The sequence below is a fragment of the Micropterus dolomieu genome, linkage group LG18 (genome assembly GCF_021292245.1).
Source record: "Micropterus dolomieu isolate WLL.071019.BEF.003 ecotype Adirondacks linkage group LG18, ASM2129224v1, whole genome shotgun sequence".
NCBI lineage: Eukaryota > Metazoa > Chordata > Actinopteri > Centrarchiformes > Centrarchidae > Micropterus > Micropterus dolomieu.
Window position 1 is genome coordinate 18,880,232 of NC_060167.1, and position 26,180 is coordinate 18,906,411.

Sequence of the window (26,180 nt, forward strand, 5' to 3'; positions counted from 1 at the left end):
TGGATGTGTCTGTGGCTGAAGGAGTTCCTGAGCTGGCTCAGCTCAGCATAGAGAGGATGAGAGGGGTTGTTCATGATGGTTTTCAGCTTCCCTCTCATCCTCCTCTCAGTCACTGCCTCCACACTGTCCAGTTCCATCCCCACCTCTGAGCTGGCCTTCCTCACTTGCCCAGTTTGTTGGCGCCACAAGTCCCGATGCCACCTGGTAGAACATCCGTAGCAGTCTGGCGCACAAGTTGAATGGCCTGAGCCATCTCAGAAAGAACAGCCGGCTCTGTCCTTTCCTGTAGAGGTTCTTGCTGTTGTGTCTGTCCAGTCCAATTTGTTGTTTAGTTGAACCCCCAGGAACTTGTAGGTGTCCACCATCTCTCCTCCCTCACCCCTTATTATGACAGGGGTGTGTGGCCTCTTGCTGCATCTGAAATCCACCACCAGTGACTGCTAAGATTTAAAGGCTTTAAAAGACTTTATCTAACAACATGTAATTTTGAGTTTGATGGTTCTTTCTTGACCTTGGAAACATGTAAAGTGGGAACATTTACCGTTTCATGAGAACCGAGGAAACTCAACTTGCTGTTGAAACCTGTGTGATACAGTCAAAAGCTCCAGAACAAGTCAGTAGAGGTGAACCTTGAGTCAACCTGTAATTTCATTGTTATACCAGTTTTTCCTGAAGGAGTCCCATCTTGGTCAGAACCGAGCCACGTGCTCCCTTCAACAGCTGTCTGTCTTAAACCCACACGTGCACGTGTCAGCCCACACCGAACCACTGGATGACGAACTGCTTCTGCAATTCCAGGTACTTTGCTGTAGTATCTAACGGTGCAGACAGGCTTCATATTGATATCCTTTTAAAGTTGAGATGACAAAACCAAATGATTAGCTTTTCTGTCTGTCACTAATTTCTGTCTGATATGGTTTATCCACGTTTTTCAGGTGGTGGTCCTCACTGACTCCTCACTGGATGATCAGAAGCATTTTGGTGAGCTCTGTCATTTGCATAGTATCAAGTTCATCGTAGCAGACACCAAAGGACTCTGTGGGTAAGTGGGCAACACAAACTGAGACCATCAGTATTTTATATAATTAATAATGCATGAAGGGAAGACGTAAAAATCTTTTCATTTGCAGTCAGTTGTTCTGTGACTTTGGGGAGGAGTTTGAGGTCTTGGACCAGGATGGAGAGATGCCTGCATCAGCGATGATACAAAGTATCACCAAGGTAAGACTCTCCATTTGCTCTGTGTCTCACTAACACATAAAGCCATCCATTTTAAAACCTGCTTGTCCTGCTAAGAGATGTGTAACATTCTCAACTATGGTAAAGAAGAGTTACTAGTTCAGCTAACCTGCATATCTTTGGACTGTGAAAGGAACTCCAAATATGCACAGGAAGAACATATGAACTCCACATAGAAGACCTCTCTGACCTGTCTGATAAAAAATTATATAATTTACAATCCAAATGTCTTTTACAGGATTTCTAAAAGTGTAAAAAAAAATAAGCTTACTTGAACATTACTACCAGAATATTTCTTTCAGATTTAAAGGTTGTCAATATGTCTTTATTCTAGGACAATCCTGGAGTGGTGCTTTGCGCAGATGACCAGAATCATGGATTTTCAGATGGCTCCAAAGTTTCCTTCTCTGAAGTCCAAGGCATGACGGAGCTCAACAGCATCGGACCTGTGGAGATCAAAGTCCGTGGTTAGTGTTACATTGCCATAATTACTTTGTTTCTTACCTCTGCTGTTTAGACACAGTGTAACACACAGTGGAGCCATGCTTTCACGCGGCAGCCCTCTACATGGCACTCAGCATTTTCAACTTTTCCAAGTAGCACCCCAGAAGAACTTAATTGTTGTTATGAGAATTCATCTTTGTCTCACTGTCACCACTATCCCCAGGCCAGTTCTCCTTCAGCATTGGTGACACGTCAGCCTTTTCTAAGTATGAAAAGGGTGGAGTAGTGACTGAAGTTAAACAGCCCTGCACGCTAAATTTTGTAAGTATCAACATTTAGTTTGAACTTGTATAATTTTTGCTTTTGAAATAGTGTACCCTTTGTTAATAAAATAACCACAACATATATTGCAGAAACAACTGAGTGAGGCTCTACTGGATCATCAGCTGATTGTGATGAATGATTTTGGGAAAGAATCGAGGCACAACACCCTGCACTTGGCTTTCCAAGCCCTCCATAGCTTTATGAAGAAAGAACAGCGACTCCCTCGTCCTCGGTCCCAGGTCAGTGAGGGTTACAGGTTACTACAGGCAGTTAATTTTACAAAACAAGTTGTTTGATCATTTAAAAAATTTAACAGGTAAAACAAGCTAATCAGGATATGGTCCACTCACATCTTGACATGGTTCTTCCCGTACAGTCAGATGCAGACTCCCTGCTTGTCATGGTGAGAGAGCTGAATACAGCCGCACAGCTGGAACAGCTGGATGAAGCTGCGGTGCAAAAACTGTCCTACACAGCCCAGGGTGACTTGGCTCCTATCACTGCTTTCATTGGAGGCCTTGCTGCTCAAGAAGTTATCAAGGTGAGTTCAAACTATGATGCGTGTAACATAAGTTTCATCTGTGAGTTTTTGATTTCGTATAACACCGCTATTGTTACACTGTGTATATGAATTATACATAACTTAGCACTTACTGCGTGGTGTACAAAGATGACTGGATTTTTCTCTGTGCACTCTGTAACGTCCCTGCAGGCCTGCAGTGGGAAATTTATGCCTCTTCGGCAGTGGATATATTTTGATGCACTGGAGTGCCTCCCTGAAGAGGCGGACCGACTGGCAGAGGGCTCCTTTTCAGCAGTATATTAAGAGATTTCTAGATTAAAACATTTACAACAATAAAGCACACATATCAATCTGTAATATCAGACTTCTGATGTCAATTCCATGTTTTTGTTCTCCTCTCTGACAGAGGGGCACGAGGCACGATGGACAAGTCGCTGTGTTTGGGTCAGCGTTCCAGGAGCAGCTTGAGAAGCAGAAGTATTTCCTGGTGAGGGCAGGTTTGAGATTTGTCCAGCAGGGGGAACACTCTGCTCTGGAAACACCAGAGCTCCATCTGTGTTTGCCTTTGATTTTGTCTGGTGTTGATGCATGATGGCACATGCAGGAAACGGCTGGGATCCAGGTGGCATTTCCTGCCAGTTTTGACTTCTTGGTATGCAGGGGCCGTTTAACAGTGCCAAGCCCTTTTTCTGTTTCCTTTAAAAGTGTTATTTTTACTGTTGTTTACTGGCTGTTCGTGTGTGTTTTAGACTGGCTGTTTAGTGCATGCATGTTTCTTTTACCACAGTAAAATACTGCATGCAAAGTATGTGAGTGAAAGTGAAAGAGGTGATGTGTAACAATAGATTCATTTTTTTTGCTACATTTTAAAAGACAAAATTGCCCTTATCTCTAAAATGTAGCTTTTATGTGATGACACTCACTTGCATTGCATAAGGTAATACATTTAGTCTCACACAGTCTCTTTTTTCAAGGTTGGAGCTGGTGCTATTGGCTGTGAGCTTCTTAAAAACTTTGCCCTCATTGGACTTGGTGTTGGAGAAAAAGGGCACATCACCATAACAGACATGGACTTTATAGAACGATCCAACTTGAATCGACAGTTCCTGTTCAGGTCTCAGGACATTGGGGTGAGAAACGCACAGTACAGCGAATAATAACCTCCTCTTTCACATGCCATCATAGCATAGGGTCAGAGGTCTTTCCTAAATTACAGGGTGAAGGTATTGTTACAGTCTGAAGTAGTGTGTGTCAGATTACACATAGCTGCCATGTTCCATCATTTGTGGCTGTTTGGTTCTGCAGTTTACTTTAGGAGTATATCAGACAAATGATCTCTCATGTCTGTGTAAACAACTTACGCAACACATAGTTTAGTGCAGTTAGAGGGAATGTTGATAGAAAATCTGCTGGAATTCTGGAGAGAAATGTGCTGATTCTGCTGATGAGCAGAGAGAATATAGTATCTTGACGAGACTCTAAACATACAGGATGAATTATTAAAGACAAGTATGTCTGCTTTAGGCGTTAGATTTTAGTGATATGTTGGAATAGTCAAATAACATATCTGGATAAAAGATAACATTTTATTTTACTCTCTCTCCATCTGTCATTACCTACATTGTTCACATACATTATCTCCCAGACACACTGTCCATTTGCTTGTCCGTAAACAGAAACCAAAATCGGAAGTTGCAGCCAAAGCAGTGCGAGAGATGAACCCAATGATCAAAATCACCGCTCACCAAAATCGTCTGGACCCTGACAGCGAAGGACTGTATGATTACAACTTCTTCATGGGTCTCGATGGAGTGGCTGCAGCCCTCGACAATGTGGAAGCCAGTGAGGGCACTTACTCTTCATTACCATTATTACACTACTTTCTCATTACGACAGTGATTATACCAGAGTATTTACAGTACGTATTTGACTACAAAACCAAAAGAATATTGTACATTAAAACCCTCTTTTTGCTGCCTAGGGGTCTATCTTGATAAATGCTGCGTTCAACACCAGAAGCCCATGTTGGAGGGAGGAACTCTAGGAAGCAAGGGTCATACTCTGGTGGTGGTGCCTCACCTGACAGAGTCTTATGGGCCGGGCATAAAAAGTTCTAATAATGCCATCCCACTGTGCACTCTCAAGAACTTCCCTCACCGCATTGAGCACACCCTGCAGGTATGATGCAGACTTCTAATTAAGTCTAGTTAATCTTTAAGTATGAATTATACAGATTGATTTATCTAGTTGTTGCATTGGAATTCTAGTACGTTATGGTGGTGTTACTTTGGACTGCATTTTACTGAACTGTATTCTCATATTTTAATATGAATGCAATATGCTAGAAACTCATCTTAATTAGGCACAGTGGTGCTGCAAAACTGTGCTAGCTACCCTGCTCATCATGACTATGCTATCATGCTGATGTTTACCATCCAGTATTCATTTTAGTTGAGCATGTAAGAATGCTAGCATTTGCTAATTACCATTAGAGTATTGTTAAGGATGATGAAAAATGAATTAGTTTTGCAGGTATCTGGTCATAAACCAAAGTACTATACAAGTTATAAATTTGACCAGGTGATGGCGCTAACTGAAAGGTTGAGGGATCACCAAAGTTATCAGAATTCATCCTTAAGAGGACATGAACACCGCGAGGAGTACCTGTACCAAATTTTGTTATAATGCAGCCACTAGTTACCCAGACATTTAACAAAAAGTGTCAACCTCATGGTGGCGCTAGAGGAAAAGTCAGGGTATCACCAGACCTCATGGCAATCCATCTGATATTTGGGTCAAAGTGGTGGACCGACCAACAGACAGAATGGCATTATTATCCATACAGCAACACGGGGAGCATGGCATAAGAGTGACCACATTGGAATCCGTACCTCCTCTGATACTGTCCAAAACAATCAAAAATTACACATTTATTACAGGACTGTATTCAGTTTGCTGATTATCTATGCAAACACATGTTAAGTGGGTTTCTTTGCACTAATTCGGCGTTAACAATTCTTTTAGTGGGCCAGAGACCAGTTTGAAGGACTGTTTAAACAAACACCTGAAAACGTGAATGTCTTCCTGAGGTAAGATATGATGCCACACTCATGTGATTTACTGTTTTCCAAGTGTTGCCTCCAACAAACGTGAGAAATTGTATTAACCAATCTGCTGCCAGTCTGCTGGCACTTAAAGACCAGTACTTGCTCATTTTACAGTGCTTTTCTGCTCTCTCACAAAGCATTCCAGTCAACCTACAAAAGCTAATAAAGTGCCTCAAGCTCATTATTTTGTTTTATAAACAGGAAAACATGCGGTTGGCTTTTAGCAGTAAACCCCTAGTAAAATTCTATAAACAGTCTCTCTTGCCAAGGCTGTTCTCTGCAATGTATCTTCCACAGCAGCTCCAACAGTATTTTCTGTAAATAACAGATAACTTATTAGAGACTTTCTGATTTAGAAACATTTACTGAATGGAACAAGAGATCAGATTAATGCAGGAATAAGTACCATGTCAAAAGGCTTTGTCAGTGACTGTACTGGTAATACTTATATTTATTTGAGATTTGACATGTTTTTTATATCTTTGAGTTTGCTATTTTATGAAAAACACCTCAAATAGTTTGGGGAAACTGAAAACAATGAGCTTACCATAAAGCATTGACCTAATTTTAATGTAACATCATGTCAGTGACAGAATTGAGCCTCCAAGCCCAAACTTTATCTGAGCTTTGAGACTCGGAGCCCTGCTAATCCAGCCATGTTTTGAGAAGTCTCTTTGTTTGCTTTGGTGAGATTTGATATAATCCCCCTGAATTGTAAAATACTTACACACTGTCTGTAAATAAAAGCAAAAATCATGACTGGAGCTGGTTCACGTAGCCGTTTCTCGTGTTACACTGATGTTTAGAAATAAGAACATGTATTAGTAATTTAGCAATACTCTAAAAACCACTTTCTTCAGAGGCCTCTTTGTTAGGCAGTCATGGAGAACCTTTCTGGAAATGTCATAACTCAGTGAATTTTAAATCTTGGTTAATGAGGTTATGGAAAGGAACAGCAGCGCTGTGCAGACCTATGACTCAAAATGTTCCTGTTTAGAGCAGTTTAGGTAGGACTGCACATAGACGCAGATCCCCTTTGTTGTTGGCGCAAGAGCTGTCTAGGCATGTGGTATAGTACAAGCTCACTAACCACTTCCTATTAGTCCACAGGTAAACGTCAAAGGAATCCTTTCTGTGTCACTAAAAAGACTACACCCTAATTTCCAAAGATCTCTTTCGTCATTCTGTGCTTGATAGATTTTTCCATGAGGACTTTACCTTTTTTCACTGTACACTGTCATATCTTCTTCCCACAATAAACAAGCCCAGCAAGTCAAAGCTTTTATTTTGGAAGGTAGACCTTGAGAATGTAATGTAATTATACAATGAGACACTAATACTTGTCCTCTCTTGTCTTTTTCCACATCTAGTGATTATTACCTTCTGTATACTGCATGTCTGTCATTAAATCAAAAGGAATAACTGCACTGTTTCCTGCAGAGATGCAGGGTTTGTAGAGCGGACTCTTGGCCATGGAGATGCTGAGGCCCTGGAGGTTCTTGGCGGGGTGTGGAGCAGCCTTGAGGACATGAAAGCTGGAGGACAACGTCCAACGAGTTGGGAAGACTGCGTGAGCTGGGCACGTTGCAAGTGGGAGTCTCTCTATAACAACGATATCTGTCAGCTTCTGCACTGTTTCCCTCCTGAACAGGTAAAATCACACCAGAGGAAAAATAATAGCTTTCCCCAAAGCCAAGTATAACAAAGCTGTAATTTATGTTTATAGACACAGAGGGGCACTGTTGTATATGTAAGGTCCTGGCATGACAATCAATTAACCACTGCAATGTGGTATTAGCACCAAAACAATGCCAATCAATGTTTAATTTTTCTATTTCTCTTAATGGAATAATGCAGCATAATCTCCCCAGGCTTAGAGGCCACCATTAACCTTGTCTGAAACCTGAACCAGTGAAAGCCACCACTGATAAATATCTCTGAGTGGCTCTGAGGGATTGTAATCTAGCAAAGCATGCAGACAGAGTGATGTCATATATTGCTGTCACACCTGGGGGGGCACGGATCAGTATCAACCCAAACAAACCCTCACTAATCCCCCAGGTCCCAGTCCAGCAACTGGTTGCTTCTTCCCTTATTATGTCCCTGCAGGGTTATAGAAATTCATCTGACCAAGAATGATTTTCTTCCATTCATGTCTTCATTCCATTCACGTAAATATTCAAGGGCACTAAATTCCCTGTACGCCCCTCTGTATTAATATACCTCATGCTGATAAAATGAGCCAGTCGAATTAACATTTAAACAAATCAAGTTTATCCCTATTATCACAACAATCCATCGAGAAACTCTGTAAGTTAGGGTTATAATTTTTTACTTCTCATTTTTCTTCCACAGTTCTCTTTGTACAAGTTACCTGTACGAGAGTTTAGCGGGGAGCATTGTCCTCTTGAAAGGTCACTTTCGACCACAAACTTTCTGAGGAACCATGATAAGGAAACTAACGTCAGTTAACGGTCTCAAACCGACCTGACAAATACGAGTACACAACCATGACAGATGACCTTACATTTACCAGAACAGCTACATTGTTGGGTGTGAGCCTCCACATAGTCACTTCTATGTTACTATATGCATGGTTCTGTGTGTGTGAAAACTTTGATTCATGGGACAATGGATGGATTTGATCCATAGACATTATAGGAGCATCTATATGGATGTAGCTAAAATTACATTAGAGATTAAAGGCTGTAAATGCAAACAAATAATGTTTCTACATACAGTGTAACTGCTGTATTTGTCTTCTAGCCTGTTCATTGTATTGAGTGGCTCATTGTCTGTTAATGTAATAACTGCAGTTAAGACTACTTGATGGACAGAAAATTAATTGATAATTGAAAGCAATGATCATTATCATTGATCAATCATTCAAGTTGATGATGATTTGCTACTGTTCTCTGTTTCATACAATTGCAAATTTGAGAAGTTGTTTTTTTGTAATGGTAAGAGAAAATGTTATGACATGACATTTTTCAGATTTCTTTTTTAGATTTTATGGAATACAATAACAATAATTGATAAAAGTCAAGTCAGTTCTATTTATTCAGCTCAAATTCACTCTTGTTGTTATGTTTTTCATTTAGTCTGCTTTGGGCCACAAGAACACCACATAAAATCTTAAACTGAGTGGCCTCAACCTTTTTAAGAATAATCGTTGTTGATGCCCCATTTCTGGCCTCAAGTCATCTGCATCCTGATTGTGAAAAGGAGAATGTTGTTGATGCCTTTTGGCTTCTATAGAGAGCACCCCTGCAGTGAAAACTGGCACCACCAGTAGGACACTTTCTCTTTCCTAGCATATGGACCATTTGGCAACATCAAAGCTCTCAGCCCCTTTGTTCCTTTATCAGACATACAAATTGTACTGTCAACACACCACTGATAACAATAAATGTCTAGCTGTGCCACAGAAAGGTTGTAGGCCTCCTGCTGTGTCAGAAAACTAAAAGACTAGGAGTTTTTTTGAATAATTGAATTGATTCTTCTGGGGAAATTTTTTTTTTACGTTTGGTATATAGAAATCAATCTTCTTGTCACTGATGTATTAATGAAGGACTGCAGTGAGCTATGCCGGGCTATAAAACAATATACAGAAGCTGAATAAATGATGTTCCTCCTATGATATTTTCAGCTGTTGATCATTGTGATAAATAGAGTTTTCACTGTTTCTCTTTAGGAGACTGCTACTGGTCTACCCTTCTGGTCTGGATCCAAGAGGTGCCCTCACTCACTGACCTTTGACCCCAACAGTGTGAGTAGTGTCTGGTCCAGTGCATCATGCAGTAATAATCCTGACATGCACCCTAAAACAGTAGGCAGGAATTAGTGAAAGCGCTGATGACCGCTCGCATTCCTTCTTTATCTGGTCTGATAGTGACCCTCTGTTACTTTGACCATATACTGGACTCTTATCTAAGGTGTGAATGCCACTCTACCTACGTATGGACAATAAGAGGTAGATAATAATCTGCTCTCCAAACACATTCACATCCTTAATAGCCAGGTAATAAGCTGATATTAAGCTGAAAATACTGTAACTTGGAAGCTTCACAATGTCCTATTGTCTCTCAAAGAAGATTTGCTTTCCTCTCCCTCAATCATTTGACCTCTTCTGTCATCTCTCTACTGTCATTTTACTGTCATTTTATTTACATTTTATTCCATCACCTCCCATCTGACTTTTATCTACTTAAACAATTTTCATCTTTGTAAAATGTTTTTTGAAATCTTATCTTTCCTAAGATCCAACCTTTGCCAGACAATGATACAATTGCAAATGCCAGATTCAGTGCCAATTTTCACTTATCTAGAAAGGTCAAGTGAGTATAACACTGAGTGATTTCATTATTGCACCTGTGTGATGTTGGTATTAATTGCATTTTTAAAAATCTATTTGTTTTGCTTTGAAAGTGGTTTGCTTGGGAACTGTCAGATTAAGAAATGTAGTAGGATATTAATACACAACTTAAAAAATATTAAATACAAAATTCTATGTATCTATCATCTGTGTACTTTTTAAAATCAAAAGTAATTCCCAGCTCTTCTATTATAAATGTCTAAGATTGTTTTATTCATGCATTGTGAGTTTCAGTTTGCTGCTTTAGCACCGGCCTGTAATTCTACTAATCAGTGAACTCAAAAAAGTGTATACTGTTACAGATAAGAAAGAAAATACTTACAAGATACACTGCATGTGTGTGTTGAGAGAGAGAAAGTTATTGAGGGACCTATTGTTACAGCTACCTGTTTTGTTCAGGGCAGCAATTTAGCAGTACTGCATTGCCTGTAGCTTTGTCTTCACTATATTTACATATTTAAAAGAAATGCCCAATGACATGATAGTATAGTATTTATATGGACACTGTGTTCGCTGTTAAAATATGACAGGTTTCAATATAATGAATAGTTTATATTTTCATTCTGTGTTTTAGACTACCCATATGGATTATGTGGTGGCAGCCGCTAATCTGTACGGGCAGATCTATGGAATCAGAGGGACAAGAGACTGCTCCTCTATCAGAAGAACCTTAGAGAAAGTCCGTGTGCCGTCTTTTACTCCCAAGTCCTCCGTGAAGATTCATCTCACTGACAAGGAGATGGAGGAGGACCAAAAAAAGGACAGTGATGATGCTGGTGAGTAATTTAAAATTGCTGATATTACATGTAATTACCTCAGTTTCTTCCAGGGATGCTTTTCTTTACTCTGTCTGTGTCTATGCACCAGAAAAATCCCGACTTGAGGAGCTGAAAGGAAAGTTGGCCTCGCCATCTCTGAAAAGCTCAGCCATGCAGATGTACCCCATCGACTTTGAGAAGGTAGGGCAAAAGTGCAGTGAGACCTCTGCTGCACACTCTGCAGAAGCCACAGACAGACTGGCGGCTCAGTGTTAGCAGGGAGCTGCACTCAAATCTATAGGAGCTTTCAGAAAGTCTTTTTTCCCCTCATCTTTGGGTTCTAAGTGACCCGAATCTGTGCTGTTCCTCATGCATTCACGAAACAGAGCTTGCTTGTATTCTGTGTTCACTGTTATGAGACCTAGTGGCTAAGACATATATTTTAGAGGTTTACATCCTGGAAAACATTTAGTCAGGCAGCTCACATGGAATAGATTATTTCTACATGGGTCTATGTGAGAGCTGCGTTAGCATACTTTTGGTGAAATGCAGTGTATTCCACAACTCAGGAAAGAGATTACTGTCTGTAAACGTGTCAACTGCGTTATTGAAGTGGCACACTGAGGCCCCATCCACACTACTACGTTTGCACCTCCCGTCCAGACTACAACGATGAAAACGAAGACCTAAAACGGAAACGTTTGGAAACACTGCCAACGCTTTCAAAAGGGCGTTTCAGTGAAGACGGGCCAAAACGGAGGACTTTAGAAACGATGACGCAGCCGCTCACGCTCGGCTCTCTGATTGGGCCTTGCAAAGCAGAAACACAATGCTGCTGACCGGGTTTTTGACATCATATTTTTATTAAAATATTCTGTACCGTGCAAATAACGTACTGTGCATGTCGCCGTTTACTTTGCAACAACTCCCAGTCTGTTTTCTGCCGCCACACTCTTATACTGAATGTTACTGAATGTAACACGGGAGTGTGGTCTTCGTTTTCATCGTTGTAGTCTGGACGGGAGGTGCAAACGTAGCAAAAGGTCTCCATTTTAATTCGAAAACGCTGTAGTGTGGACGGGGCCTGAGCCCTGAAGGTAGATTCCCCTTAACACCACATCCATTGTGCATCTAGCCACAGTCACAGTTACTTCTCACACTCTTTCACACCACCTCTCAACATCACTCTCTGTCTGGACATTAAATCATGATTAGCACTAGGCTGACAACTTGAAGTGTCTGTGGCTAGGTGCGGAGGTGATAGGTTTTCCGCGAGACCAGACTAGACATACTTCTTCCCAACAAATTACCAAAGGTATCTCCTAACCAGTTGTTTTGACACAGTCAGTCATACCTTAGACAAGACTGATTTACTAGCAAGAAAGTTGCCTGCGATGTGTCTTGCCGCCAACACTATGTTTGCATTTGACACTTTACAGAACATGGCCACAAAATGCATGAGACTAGAAGATTCGTGACACATATCTGCAAGAAAAAGTAGCAAAAGTCAAAAGTTAGTCCTGTTTTTGTGCCAACCACATTTCAACAGAGGGGATCATCATGAAACTATATATTTCTGACCTAATAAAACAGAAACAGAATCTGTGTCAAAAAGGATCATTTATCAGTGGTAACATTAAACAAATGCAGAATTCCAGTAAATATTTTGAGCAATTGTGGATATCCCTCCCCAAATATAAGTTATACTTAAATTGTCCACTGCATCTGACCTGTTTACCTGTTGACTTAATGACCATCCAGTGAGTTCCTGGGTTTCCTTGGAAACCTTTTGAAAAGGAGTGTTATAATTACAATTCTCTCCTCTTCACAAGCTTTTGTCTTTAACTTCTTTAGATAAGATGATATTGTGGAGTTGAGATGAAATCTATGAAATGGAAGTGGTTACAAAAAGGCAACAAAAACTTTACTTCAGGCACGAGGTACTCCAGGCTCAAGAAAGAGCTATAAGCAGGCCAGACAGGGTGCAGTTGCTTTGGCTGTAGAGGTGAGCATTAGAGGAATTTGGAGAGGCTATGCTAAATGACTCTCAGGCACCCTAAATGAGCTCCTGGTTAAGCATTCAGTGACTCAGGAGGAGCAGTAATGAAGGTAGATGAGGTAAGTCAGGTACGTATCGAGTGTCATCTTGAATAAGAATAAGGTCCCCAAACTGCCATGCTCCCCCTTCATTCTTATCCCTACGTGCCTGGGTCATTCTGTGGATAGATGGAATGTGTGTAGGAGGGTTTCAAATGCATCAGGTTGCCAGCTAGGCGCTTCCTCACAACCCCTAAAGCCATCACAGAGTGACAGTCGCCTTCCTAGCCTTTGTAGAGCCGCAGTAGCAGAAGCATGACCTCACTAGCCATGTCGATCACAACAGAAATCTGATTTCCACTGCATTCTGATGAGGTGACCCAGTCACGTATTAGTGATTTAAGTGACACAACAACAAAGACTTCAAAGTTCAAAGCAGGAAAACTGAGCACCACATCGCTGGAGATGTCATGGACAAGCATACACACACATACTGTAGATATATTTTGTTGTTGTGTATCAAGCTTTGGAGTTTATTATATGAAAGGCTGATATACTGTATGTTTAACATCCCATCTGGCACAGGATGACGACAGTAACTTCCACATGGACTACATTGTGGCTGCTTCTAACCTGAGGGCAGAGAACTACGACATCCCGGCAGCTGATCGACACCAGGTCAGCCTTTTCACTATGTACATCGGCTCATCAAGTCTCTGTGAAGAGTAAAAAATATAGGGAGGGAGGGAAATTTTAATGATGAAACTGAATTGAGTACAATTTAGAAAAAGCAGGAAAATACAGCAGACAATTCCCCCTCCCTCAGGGTTATGTTTTTAGTTGGTGCTGCACACACCTGCCCTCAAGCCACAGAAACCACCTCCTCACCTATTGTTCCCTGAGCAGAACTAATCACAGCACTTTACCTGTCGCCTGGGAGGTGACACCTGAGCCAGGCCTTGTACCAGCCGCTGCTGCAGACGCACACAGCCAAGACAGATGGAGGATGGGGGGAGGGGTACTGCAGAGTGAGGGGAGACAAAAGAGGGTTACGCTTGTGTAATCATACATGTTTTTCCACATGTTGCATCTTGTTTGGGAATAACTTTACTTTCACTCACCATTTAATGTTTTTTCACAAATATCTGTTCAAAACATACAGTATATCTACACTGCAAACCTTACATAAGGGTTAGGCGACATGTCAGTGTCAGTTAGACAGAATATAATTGGGATACTGTATATACAAAAATAAATGACATTTTGTTGTTTTTTATTACAATTTCCAGTGGGAATCAGTATAAGTACTAATACCTGAAGGTAAAATATACAAGTTAAAATCAGGCATTGATAGTTTTACTCTAAGACAGGTTAGAAAGGTTACAAAGTTGTGGGAGAAAACTGCAGTATAAAATAAAAACAACAATTTAAAACAACAGAAAGGTCAAACACACTGGGGAATAGGAGTAGGAATGGGAAGATAAAATCTAGCTATGTATTAAGTACTTATAAATGCTTTGCTATAAAAGAAAGTTTAAAGAAGGGATATAAAAGATGCTGATGATGTAGCATGACTGATTTCAATAGGTAGAGTGTTGCACAGACTATGGGCTTTTAGTCATAAAACTGGGAACTAGGAAAGACCATTAGAGCTGCATCCACTGGTCTCAGAGAATGCCCAGGCACATAGGGTGTCGGTAAATCCTTTATCCTTGGCCGCTTTAAACGTGATCAGTAAAAGTTTATTCAATAAAGAAAAAAAAGCCAGCGTAAGTCAGCTAACGTGATGTCATGTGTTCATATATCTTTGTGCCTGTTAAAATTCAGGCAGCAGCTACATAGTGGGAAACACTGTGGTTTTGAATGATCCGGCAGAGAGGAACCATGTATATTGAATACAACAGGCCCAAAAATGGACATTTGAGGAACAAATGAGCAACGGATGAACAGCCATTTTAAAAAACAAAAGTTCTATTTTTTTACATAATTATTCATAAAAGACATTTATTGGGAAATTGATATGATAGCGTGTTTGAAACAATTTCGAAAGATGCCAGAAGTCAGAGAGTTTTAATGCCAGAACATTAGTAAATATATAATATAATATATATTTATTATTTTATTTTATTTTATTTTATTATTATTTATTATTCACCGGAATTTTGTAAAACAACACAATAATCTCATAGTGTCACAGTAGGATTCTACTGAAAGTCGATAAATAATATTTAGTTCTTGTCCAGCTGTACATTATCTGCAGTACATTTGAAAAGCGAACGTTCCTCTGTCTCCTTCACAGAGTAAGGGCATTGCCGGAAGGATCATCCCAGCCATAGCTACCACCACAGCCGCAGTGGCAGGCCTGATGTGCCTGGAGCTGTATAAACTGGTGCAGGGTCACCAGAAGATCAGCTCTTACCGCACAGCTTATATCAACCTGGCTGTCCAGTACTTTGTGATGTCCCAGCCTAGCCGGCCCCAGTCCTTCGAAGTGAGTAACAGCTCTATACACCCACAGCAGTCAGTCATATATAAGACCTGAGTAAGGCGCTTTATACAACCTGACAGGCCCTTACTGTACATTCATTTAGAATTTAAGCCTGTCTACTTTGGGGATAAATCTCTTTGGTCTTTTGTAGATTTACGTCCTTCCTCTCTGGCTGGAGAGCATTAAGCCATGAATGGGTGCTCTCAGAGTAAGACACTATGGCTAGCTGTCAATCTCTTGCATATAAACCAAGCCTTTAGCTAGCTCAGTATAATCCTCAGAGTATTTCAGGGCAGGTAAAGCACAAACACACCCATGCCTGCTTCTGTGCACAAATTAAGTGAATTCAAGTCCACTGTAATTCAAAGCAAAAAGACAGGAGCATGTTCTCTTAAAACAGAGTCCTTTTAGGATCAAATCCACCCTAATGTTTGAGGTCATACTAGGTTGTTTATACTGTATCGGCCAAGCTTTAAGAAACACAAACACAAAATGGCTACCAGCCAGATTCAAACACCAACTCTTAGAGTCACATTTTAGGTCTGGGAGGATATCAAATCATTTTCCTGCCCCTCACAGGCCCGGGTGCTTTTCCCTCAATATCTCACCTCTGGAGGGAATCAGATATTGGACCTGCCCTTTGCAGCTTTCTCACTCAGAGCATTGAAACCCCTGACAGACAGGGGTCATTGGGGGTCAGCAAACGGGGTAACTGTGTCCTGTGGGACGTGAGGGTGCACTGACAGTGAGCTCTGAGACAGTGTAGGTTTGGTTTCAGCTTTGGTTACAGGCAAAAATGCTGCAGCTGCATTAAAGGCTGCTGTGATGACAGAGGCAGCTGACTTTCTGTGCAGTTCTGAAGTTCCAGGCATGCCCTTTTCCTTGCATACAAAGTGTTACCACAGTTGTTGTCTGTAAACTTGGTCAGTTAAAGTATGTTTGCACATAGTTTTTTGCGCTTTTTTTTCGCAAGCAGCATGGAATGGATACATTCAATAAATTATTGCAGTCACACAGAAAGAGTACCTTACATCATCCCAACCAGAGGTTATATACTCAAGTGTTGAATCATTTAGTCAGAGGGATGGGCAGACGTTAGATTTTCCAGACACAGGCTTTTTCAGAGGTGGTTAGTGTTGCAGCATTAGCTTTTAAGCTCAGCTCAATTCAGCAGAGGAGCCAGAGCAGAGACAGGACACCACCAGGGGAAGAAGGCTCAGCCATGGTTCATGGTCAGTGTTTTGAGGGTTAGGGACAAATCTTAGTAAATGCAGTTCAGCTCTGTGGTTGAGAGTCTTTTTTCAGACATATTCCCTTTATTCTATGTAGCTTTAGATCCATATAGGTAACTGAAAACACATAGCAAAAATATGGAATGACAGAGTTAAGAATCAAATGGCTTCTGTTCTTACCGTTTATACAATCACCTTAAATATAACTTGTGTATTACACTAAATATCCTCACCCACAAATGCCAGGCCAATATTATCGGTTGATATTAGCTTACCACAGGTATGTTGGCATCTGCGTATATGTTGGCCAATAAGTAACAAGAAATTGCAGTGCAGAAATACCAAAATTATGTTATTTAGAGATGGTGTCAACATTACATTGTTTTCCCACCACATAGCAATAACTAGTTCATTTTTAACTGTAAAAAACATATCTTGGATAATGTTGAAGACAAAAGAAGCCCTGCTTGTGATTCTTTGAGTCCCACTACTACGTTTCTGTACTCTACTTAAATCTGTAAATTAAATTTTAGAAAACATTGCAGAAATTAGTCGACAGGAACGAAAGCAGAAGCAAGAGCAACAAGCCAAATTCTCTTATCTCTCTAATCTGTCTGTGAATAAAGAAGGTTTTATTAGGCAGCTTTGAAGCAACTACAGACGTGCAGCTGTTAAATATCACTGATCAGACATGCAATATCAAGAGCTCATCTTACTTTTGCAGTGACTTAGACCTCTCCCCTCGTGAGATCAGTCTCAGTTCATTAATATCAAGTAACAACACTCACTGGTGGTGCTTGTGGCCCACCCGGTGTCCATCCAAAGCGGGGTGTATTTTAACCACCAACCACATCACAGCATTACCAGATGTTTGGCACTCATTGTAATGTAACCTGCATTATCCCAACTCTGAAGAGGAAAGAATATGTGGGTGAGACGTTTATTGTGATTGAAGGCTTTTGGAAAAGGTGTTTTACATGTGGCTGTGTACCACTCTGTCCATTTTACTCACATAACTAAAAGTAATTACTGCTCATTCTCCCACCATGGTAACCCTTTTCCAGAATTGTTGCTTTAAAGCAGCTGTTTACCAAAATAGGAAGTTCCCCTGGCTTTCTCTCACTGCTGCTATCTTCTGTATGGAGGCAGAAATATGTAAACAAATGGAGGGCTGTCCTTGTCTGCTCAACGCTGCGATTCTTTAGTATCGTTTTTCTCCTCATGTTTATGTTTTTTAGTCAGGGGGCCAAGGCACAGGCCATTAAAGGAGTAGCATGTCTGGCAAGGTCACAGAGATGAAAATCTTTACAATTGCTAGAAATGTTTACACAAAATCTGTTTATGGACATCAAGATAAATCCATGAAAGGATTGTTACTTGATGTTGTCACAGTCTTGTCTGCATCTTATTTCTTTACTAAAAGATGCGCTTATTATAATATTTTTATATCAACAATGGATCTGTAGCAGGCAGCTGTTTTCTGTGTATAGCAGACAGACAAGGTTAGAGATAATATATCAGGTGATATTATAGTCAGTGCAGCGTGGCCCCAAGTGGCCAAAAAACAGAGAAATTAATACTGCTTTAAATGCACTCTTTTTGCTAGTTGTATGACACAACTTAGCTGAAAGGAGAATAAGTTCACTTCATATCATAGACAGTGCAGACAGTGCTTACCTTGTTACTGCAGAAAACAAAACCTCACAAGACATTAAAGGATATTTCAAGAGCAACAAGGATGGGTGAGTACTGTCCTTGCTGCAGCCTCCGTAAAACACAGAAACATTGGCGGATGCCAGAACAGAGCAGGACGTGTTTACGCTAGGTATTACTCAGCTGGTTATAACCAGGTCCATCCTGAACTCCTCCAGCAGCTTGCCCAACTCTCCATACCAGTGTATGCTGTTTTTACTTGCTGCTGGTTGTGTACCATGGAAATACTCCTTATTCATTTTTATTGATGTTTGTACCAATACTATATTTACTGTTGTTTTGCTTTTCTGTGTTGATATTGCTTTGGGCTGCTTCTCTCTTTCTCTCTCTCTCTGTCTCTGTCCCCCCCACCCCCCTACCAGTCGAGACAGATGGCCACCCAGTCATGGTTCTGCTCAAAGCTTCTACTTGCTGAAAGGGAGTTCTTCCTTGCCTGTGTCGCCAACTGCTTGCTCATGGTGGTAACTGTTGGGTCTCTGTTAATATTATTACAAAGAGTACAACTGATTATTGATTGATGGTCCCTGTGTAGGGGAGATGGGGGTTAGTTGGCACACTTTTCACTCTTTGCCATATTTTCTGCCATAATTAATTTATTCTAACCGGCAGCAAATTAAAGGTTAAGGTCCCAGCTATAAATAATAAACATGTGTAATATACGCAAATGTTTTATAAAATAGTTTATTCAGGGTTTAAGTCATGTTCTGCATTTGTACCAAGCAGCTCTGTTGTGGGGGTTAGGTAGGGCCCTACATTTGCTCTTGAAAGGGGCTCCCAGATGCTTAAGGCAGCCACTGGTCTCTGCACACATCCACCACACCCTAATCTTAACTTGGTGCCCTTTCACGCTCCCTTTGGGCCCTTCTTCCCCAGTTTGCCCTTTCGGTCAGTAACTGAATTAGCAGTGTTGGAGGCAAGGCTCAAGAAAGCCACTCCAAGGCCAATGCTCACTCTGGTTCTTTGTTAATTACCTGCAAAAATGACGGCTATTTCCTGCCTTCACAGGAAGCAATGTATTGAAACCAGATTTTCCAGAGAGCAGTACTTGATCTTGGAGGCAGGAATTTTGTGTTCATTTGCTCCAGTCTCTGTTTCTAATAACTTTTCGTTCACAGCCTGCTCAACAAAAAAGCCTAGTACTCATAATCTTGTCTCATGTCATCTCAAGGATGTTTGCACTTTTGCTGAGTTGTTGTCCAATCCAGGGTCGCTGTATGCTGTTTAACGTGTAGAAAGCAAAACTTGCAGCTTCTTGATTTGTGATTCAAGCACTTATATAATTGATGGTCGCACATCTGTCACACAAATAACAGGGACTGGCTTAAAGAGAGAATGAGAACAACCAAGGGGGAGATTTACCTCACATGTGGTTAAATCTGTGTGTGCCTCTTCGGACTGTGCTAGTAAAGAAAAAGGGTGAACATGATCCACCGCCCTAAGTACTCCTCCGGGATCTGCAGCATGGAGCTGCATTGTGCAGTTTGTAACTCAAGCCCCAGACATGAATAGTGCTCACGGGATAATGAGTAACCTGTGATCAACATAGACGGCTTGTGCCTTCTGTTGTTTTCCAGGGTTTTTTTGTTGTTGGTGTTATTGTTGGTTTGACCTTATGTTTTTAAGTCCTCAGTTGTTTTACGTCGCATTGTTCCATCACTGCTGTTCTTTAGTTCCCTACAGATAATTACCTTCCCATTTGTGTCACCAAAAACAATATTATGTCTGTACAAGGGCTGTTGATTTTTGTAACAACAGACGTACACTGACAGACATGTTAGATCGAATGAGTCAGTTAAACACAGACTATAGGAAATCATTTCAATAAAAGCCCCCATAAAAATAGCTATCCAGATAATTTATTTAGTAGCATAAGCAAGATGGCTCATAAACTCAGCATGCATACTCCCCATTTAGCCAAATTAAAAAGCCAGAGGCGTTCGGTAGTTAGCAGCTCTTTCAAATCATTCTCAATCATATCTCCTCATCTCATACATATTTAAGTCACAGGCCAGTCTTAAATGAGAAACACAATAACAGGATCGTATTTTGGTTAAAACGACCACCATTCAAATAGCTGCCTCAGGGTTGTCAACGCCGAGGCTGCATTAACTTTTCAAAAGGGTCCTCGAGCAAGACAGTGAATCCCAACCTGCTTCAGGCCCCATCTACACTACTCCGTTTTTGTTTAAAAACAGAGTTTTAAAACGAATGCGATCTCCGTCCACACCAGCATTTTAGCTGTGTGTCAGAGTTGATCTCCATCTATATTAAAATGACTGAAAACTCACATCTAGTGGCCGTTCACGTACACTGGACATGCACATGCCAGTGTAAACATGAAGCAGATGGTCTATTCTGTAGTTACAGAAGATTTGGCAGAATAAAGACATACATATGAAGAACACCAGATTTTATTTTGCATGGAAAAATAACGAGCTGGGACTGTTACTGAATGTAAAACGGGGGTTAAAAGCGACTGTGGCAGCGGAAAACAGACTGGGACACAGTACAAGTGTAGGCTATAAGTGTTATTTGCACGGTACAGAATATTTTAATAAAAATGCCAAATAAAAAAACTCTGTCAGTAGCATCGTGTTTCTGCTTTGCATGACTGATAAAACCCAATCAGAGAGCCAAACGTGAGCATCTGCGTCATCGTTTCTAAAATCCTCCGTTTTTGCCCGTCTGCACTAAAACGTTCTCATGAGTCTCAAAATCAAAAATGGGGTCGGCAGCATTTTCAAACTTCTCCGTTTTAGGTCTTCGTTTTCACCATTTTAGTCAGGACGGGAGGTGCAAACGTAGCAAAAGTACTAGTGCGGATGGGGCCTCAGGGTCCATTGTTTCAAAATTATGCATGATCATGATCATAAACACCAGTTTCTAAACTTGTCTTGTCTGAAAAGAGAATTTTGACCCTTTCTCCCCATTGTTAGCCCCCAGATCGTTTTCACATTTCCTTTTTTTCAAGCCTGTTGGACTCAGGGGAGGCACCATGTGGAAATTATTAAAGGTCCTCTTTCATTATTTTCTAATTCTACCAATGCTGGCAGGAGATGGGCTGCAGGTTTCTCATTAGTGGCATTAAATGTGCATTTCTAGGCTGTTCCTGATGTCATGAGTTTGCAAATTTACCCATTAACTCTGAATTGTATAGACATTCTGTCTTGTCTTTCTTCTTTTTTTTCTTCTTTCTCTAACACACGGAAACCGTTACTTCATACGCACAAAACCTCACAGCTTGGGTCACTGTATGTAATAATAATGTCACAGGTGGTACATAACACCCATAGATGGTGCCCTCTGCTTTGTGAGGCACAGCAGGAGAGTCTGTCTGCTGTCTGTCTGTATGTATGATGTTGTTCTGCTTTATGTATGCAGGGCACATGAGACACCGACTAACAACATACACATGTCCAGGGTTCTGGCATGGAATTAGAAATATAATAACTTTTTTACTGGTCTTAAAAGCCACATATGTTCATAAAGGAATTGGAACAGTTTGTACTACAGACTGTAGCTGCAGGATTATTAATTACTTACCACTACTTACTAAAGTTCCTTATTAATGTTGCCTCATCCTCCTTTGTAGTGAATGAGACAGGAATTTGCAACAATTATCATCAGTATTTTTGGGAAAGCTGAGTCGCTCAGGCAGTGAAGGCTCAGTCACGTTTAGACCAGCTATTGGAATCAAAATTGGCTATATTATATTTCATGTTTACAGCCAAAAGAAGCCCTTATCAAGGGATCGCCAAAGTGATTACAGTTCACACTGAGGGGGACATGAATGTCTGAGCCAAATTTAATGGAAACCCATTATAGTAAGTGTTGTTGCGACATTTCACTCCCTGCTGTTGGCGCTAGAGGAAATGTCAGGAGATTTCATACTTGTTAGAATCCCTCCTCTGGGTTCCATGAATGTTTGTATTTACCCTCTTACATGTTGAAATACTTCACTGGATAAGTGGTGGACCAAAGTGGTGGACTGACCGACAGACATTTGCCATCCCTAGAGCCATGTTGCTAGCATAGCTAGAAATGTTCCACATAGTAGACTCTGTAGCCTACTCCTTTGTTCTGTTAACACAAGATACATATTTGTCATATTAACTTTGATATCAAAAAAAGACTCAACCCCAGTGTATATTACAACCAGTTCATTAACAAGCTTTATAGCGATTGCTTCTGCTCATAGCCAGAAATATTGGAAGCTGTAGCTGTAGGCAGATTAATGAAAATAAAAAGTTGCCTCTTGTCAGCTTTTTGATGAAGACTTTATTAAACATTGTAGAAATCAGCCAATTCCACTTTCTCAATTAACCATTCACACCCCATGTTATCTCCTGATGCTTGTGTGTGTGTGTAGCCTATTAACTGTTGACAAGAATTGGACATCATATTGACTCGCAAATATCAATTACTTTCTCCAGTAACGATTACATGTAAGAGTTGCATCATTCCATACCACACAACAGAGGGCACAATGATCATGATTATGTTCAGAGCTGTGCGTTGTTGTTGTTGTTGTTGTTTAGATCAATGTAAATTACATATTTGCAGAGATAAAAGTGGCCCAGTTCCATACAGCTATAGTACTCTTACTATAGTAATCATAGTAGTCATAGTTCATTTGTATACCATACAAGAAAGAAACCAATGTTCTTTACCGTTTTGTACAGGTAATAGGCCAATAGGCGCCAATAGAAGTGCACTGATACAAGACTTCAAATGACAATTTCGTCCCATCTTAATTTATGCCCAATACTTTTTATTTATTCAGAGGCACTAGCAGACATAATTCATAGTCTTGTATTGGGACCATCGGATGCATCACTATGAAGCATTTAGATTATCATTTATTGCTTTATAACTGTGGTTCCACTGCTGTTTGAGTGTCTCTGCAGGCTCCAACATGTCAGGGGCCCATTTGTAAGAGGAGCATATTATTGACTCAGTCCTTCTGTCCCAGGCCATTTTCAGTCAAGAAGAGTGCTGTTATCTTCTCATTTGAAAGACAATCACATTGAGAATCTGTTTGCTGTTTTACACGTCAATAGAAGCCTTTCAAAAGCAACTGGCTACTTTTCACTCTCCTGAGAAGTGTCTGCGTGCTGCTGAGCTGACTCTCCCACCCCCAGTCATCCTTCAAAAAATGCAGTTTACATTATAAATAATTTTTAACACAGATTATATTTATGTATCCCCCGCGACCCTGTACGTAGGATAAGTGGATGACGATGGATGGATGGATATTTATGTATTTGTTTGTTGTATCATTTTAATGTATTTAAATGTCTTTGGGCAGCGTGTAGGGCTGGTATCCTGTTCATTCTCTGGGGAAATTGCAAATAGTGGGCTGGAGTGAGCAGTTGGAGGTCCTAGCCATCTGGTTTTTCATTGCAGTCCAAAGAGAGTGGTGATCAATAGTGATCAGGTAACAGATGACTCCCGATCAGACAAAGGGCACATTTTACATGACAGTAACCTGCATATGTTAACATTATATCTTTGTAAAAAAAATAAAAAAAGCCATACAGGAAAACATAAACTAACATGTTCCTGTAGATGTAGCTTAACTGCTCTTAAAATGGATCAGACTTCAGAAAGTCCATCGTGGAGCCACAAAAGTCTTTACACTAGTTATTTCACATATGCAGTAGTACTCCCCCAAACCTGTAAACAGACTCTGATGTGTAAAATTGGTGGACTTTCCCTTTCAATAAAGCACAAAAGGTTTATTTTCCAGTCTAGAAGCTCAGTCTACTGATTTCTGAGACATCATCCAAAAAAAAGGCGTATTAAGTAAAAGTGTTGGTGGAATCAATTTGTATACAAAAAAACCCAGTAACTTCATGAGCAATTACATGCGGACATTGATACAAAATCACATTTACTGAAACACTAGCTCAAACTAAACACTCTATATAAAGCATAGGCATCTGATTATTTATTTGATTGAAGTCAGTTGCAACATCTCTTACAAAAGTAGCTGCTTGGTGCATCACTTCATGCACTGCAGCTCATCTTTAAATGCAGTAGTGTGATATTATGTAAAATAAGATGAATCTTTGATTACTTTCAGAAAGACTCAACTCCATCTGCTTTAAAAAAGACTGACTATACACAATTTTGTGTTTTTTTCCTAAAATAACCTTGGTGCACACTTGCTTGTACAGCAGCATACAGCATATACAGTAGTCAGCAGCATCACTACCTTATGTTTAGAAGTGAAATGCAGCTTGACTTTGAAGCTCAGTCCAGGACTAATCTAGCACGTGAGGTCTTAGTGAAAAGTTACCAGGTTTAATACAAAATGAAAACTAAATTAAACTTGAAGAGATTAAGGTGAAAATATGATCTAAACAGGACCACACATATCCTGTCTCTACCAAAGCCCACTTTGAAGCCCTCCAAAGGATAAGAGTTGCCTTTGAAGTAACATGCCTGTAGCCACAGCGGGTTGTAAAATGTTTCCACTGTTGGGATTCTGGCCAGATAATGAAGCTGAGGCAGGAGCGTGCCTCTGCATTACTAATTCTTGTGTCAGACTGCAGGGAGGAGGACTTAGTGAGTTTTGCCTTCTGATCTCAGCTTCCTGTCTCCAAAAATGTTGCATTGTCTCAAAGGGCAAGATTGAAAACTTACATTATGATCACACTCCACATGCAGTGTGACCTGTGCAAAATGACCGGCATGATTGTGTTCCCTGAAGGGGATCGCAATCAGACATGTATAACTCTTTATCAGGTTCTCTTGGCTGAACTTCCTCTGGCTGCAATACATTCCTATGCCCTCACGTATATCTGCAGTCAGAGGCGTCTATTTTTGGGATCCATCAATCAGTAGTCCTTATCATAAGAGATTTTATTGTGGATCAGGTCCTTAGTGAGGTCTCTTAATTGGGGGGGATCCAGAACATAAATCTAATAATGCTAAATCCTTAACTGTAAAAGAAAAGTGGAAAACCTTTGAACATGCTGCTAGGAATTCAAAATGTGGCAAAAACAACACTGTGGTGCCAAACAATACATTTAAAGAAGGCTCTAGCATTCAGTTCAACTACAAGGCCATACTGATTTGTATTCCCTATCCTTTGATAAATTGTTTGATTGTGGGTGCAGACAGCAGACTTTTGTTTCAGGCCTTCTCAGAGATTCACAGACTGCTCTAGCTGTGATTTATTGGATGTAACACTTTGTGATGAAGACAGATCCTTTTGATCATGTAATTCTGTAAAGTTGAAGTGTAGGCACGGGAGAATGGCTCACATGTTCTGGTTGTATTGAATTTAAGATGACTTTTTATTGAACCATGGCTTATATCTGCTGCTAAAAGGTCATTTTTGACTTAAAGTTATTTGGGCCAGAGGCAGTTCACTATAAATCTGTGTAATACTGCAAACAGAATAATGAAATAAACTGAGATATTCTTAAGCATACTGCAGTTTTTAGATATAACATATTCTAAAACACATCATATGTTTTTTATAATCCTCTAATCAAAATAAATAAAAAAGTAAGCCATTCTGTTATTGATGGCATTTTCACATATCACCTCATCAAGTACAGTAAAACTTCTGAATTTGCGTAGCAGACATGCGTGTGTGTTAAAGTCAGCTGTTAAAACATCACATATGATTTGTTTTTTATAGTTTTAGCACTAAGCAATTTGAAAGGTGACAGTGTGTATTTGTATTTGACATGTGCTATGTTTTATGATGAGTTTAATTAATTTATTTATTTTTTAATTCCTGGTAGCTGTTACTGTGATTTTTCAGCAAGAGTAGGGCAGCTCGCCAGGCTTCCTGTCAACAAGAGGAAGCAGCCTGAATTTTGGGCATGTCAGATGTTGGGGAACTTCATATTTGAACAGGCCACGTAGAGGGAGAGAATTTATAACAATGCAGGAGCCAGAAACACTGATTTGGTTGGTTTGTA

At 40.3% G+C, this 26,180-nt stretch overlaps 1 protein-coding gene across 1 annotated transcript in view; it reads left to right on the top strand.

The window, feature by feature from the left end:
• Window positions 1-26,180, top strand: part of uba7 (ubiquitin-like modifier activating enzyme 7) — a 37,076-nt gene that overhangs the window by 2,877 nt on the left and 8,019 nt on the right. Inside the window, exons 6-21 of the mRNA XM_046028784.1 lie at window positions 1,574-1,706; window positions 1,907-2,004; window positions 2,097-2,246; window positions 2,384-2,548; window positions 2,720-2,824; window positions 2,937-3,017; window positions 3,505-3,660; window positions 4,207-4,372; window positions 4,512-4,708; window positions 5,555-5,619; window positions 7,078-7,288; window positions 9,332-9,406; window positions 10,587-10,788; window positions 10,880-10,971; window positions 13,393-13,485; window positions 15,107-15,298. Of these exons, the coding sequence (XP_045884740.1) occupies window positions 1,574-1,706; window positions 1,907-2,004; window positions 2,097-2,246; window positions 2,384-2,548; window positions 2,720-2,824; window positions 2,937-3,017; window positions 3,505-3,660; window positions 4,207-4,372; window positions 4,512-4,708; window positions 5,555-5,619; window positions 7,078-7,288; window positions 9,332-9,406; window positions 10,587-10,788; window positions 10,880-10,971; window positions 13,393-13,485; window positions 15,107-15,298 (2,181 nt within the window). The remainder of the gene's footprint in view (window positions 1-1,573; window positions 1,707-1,906; window positions 2,005-2,096; window positions 2,247-2,383; window positions 2,549-2,719; window positions 2,825-2,936; window positions 3,018-3,504; window positions 3,661-4,206; window positions 4,373-4,511; window positions 4,709-5,554; window positions 5,620-7,077; window positions 7,289-9,331; window positions 9,407-10,586; window positions 10,789-10,879; window positions 10,972-13,392; window positions 13,486-15,106; window positions 15,299-26,180) is intronic.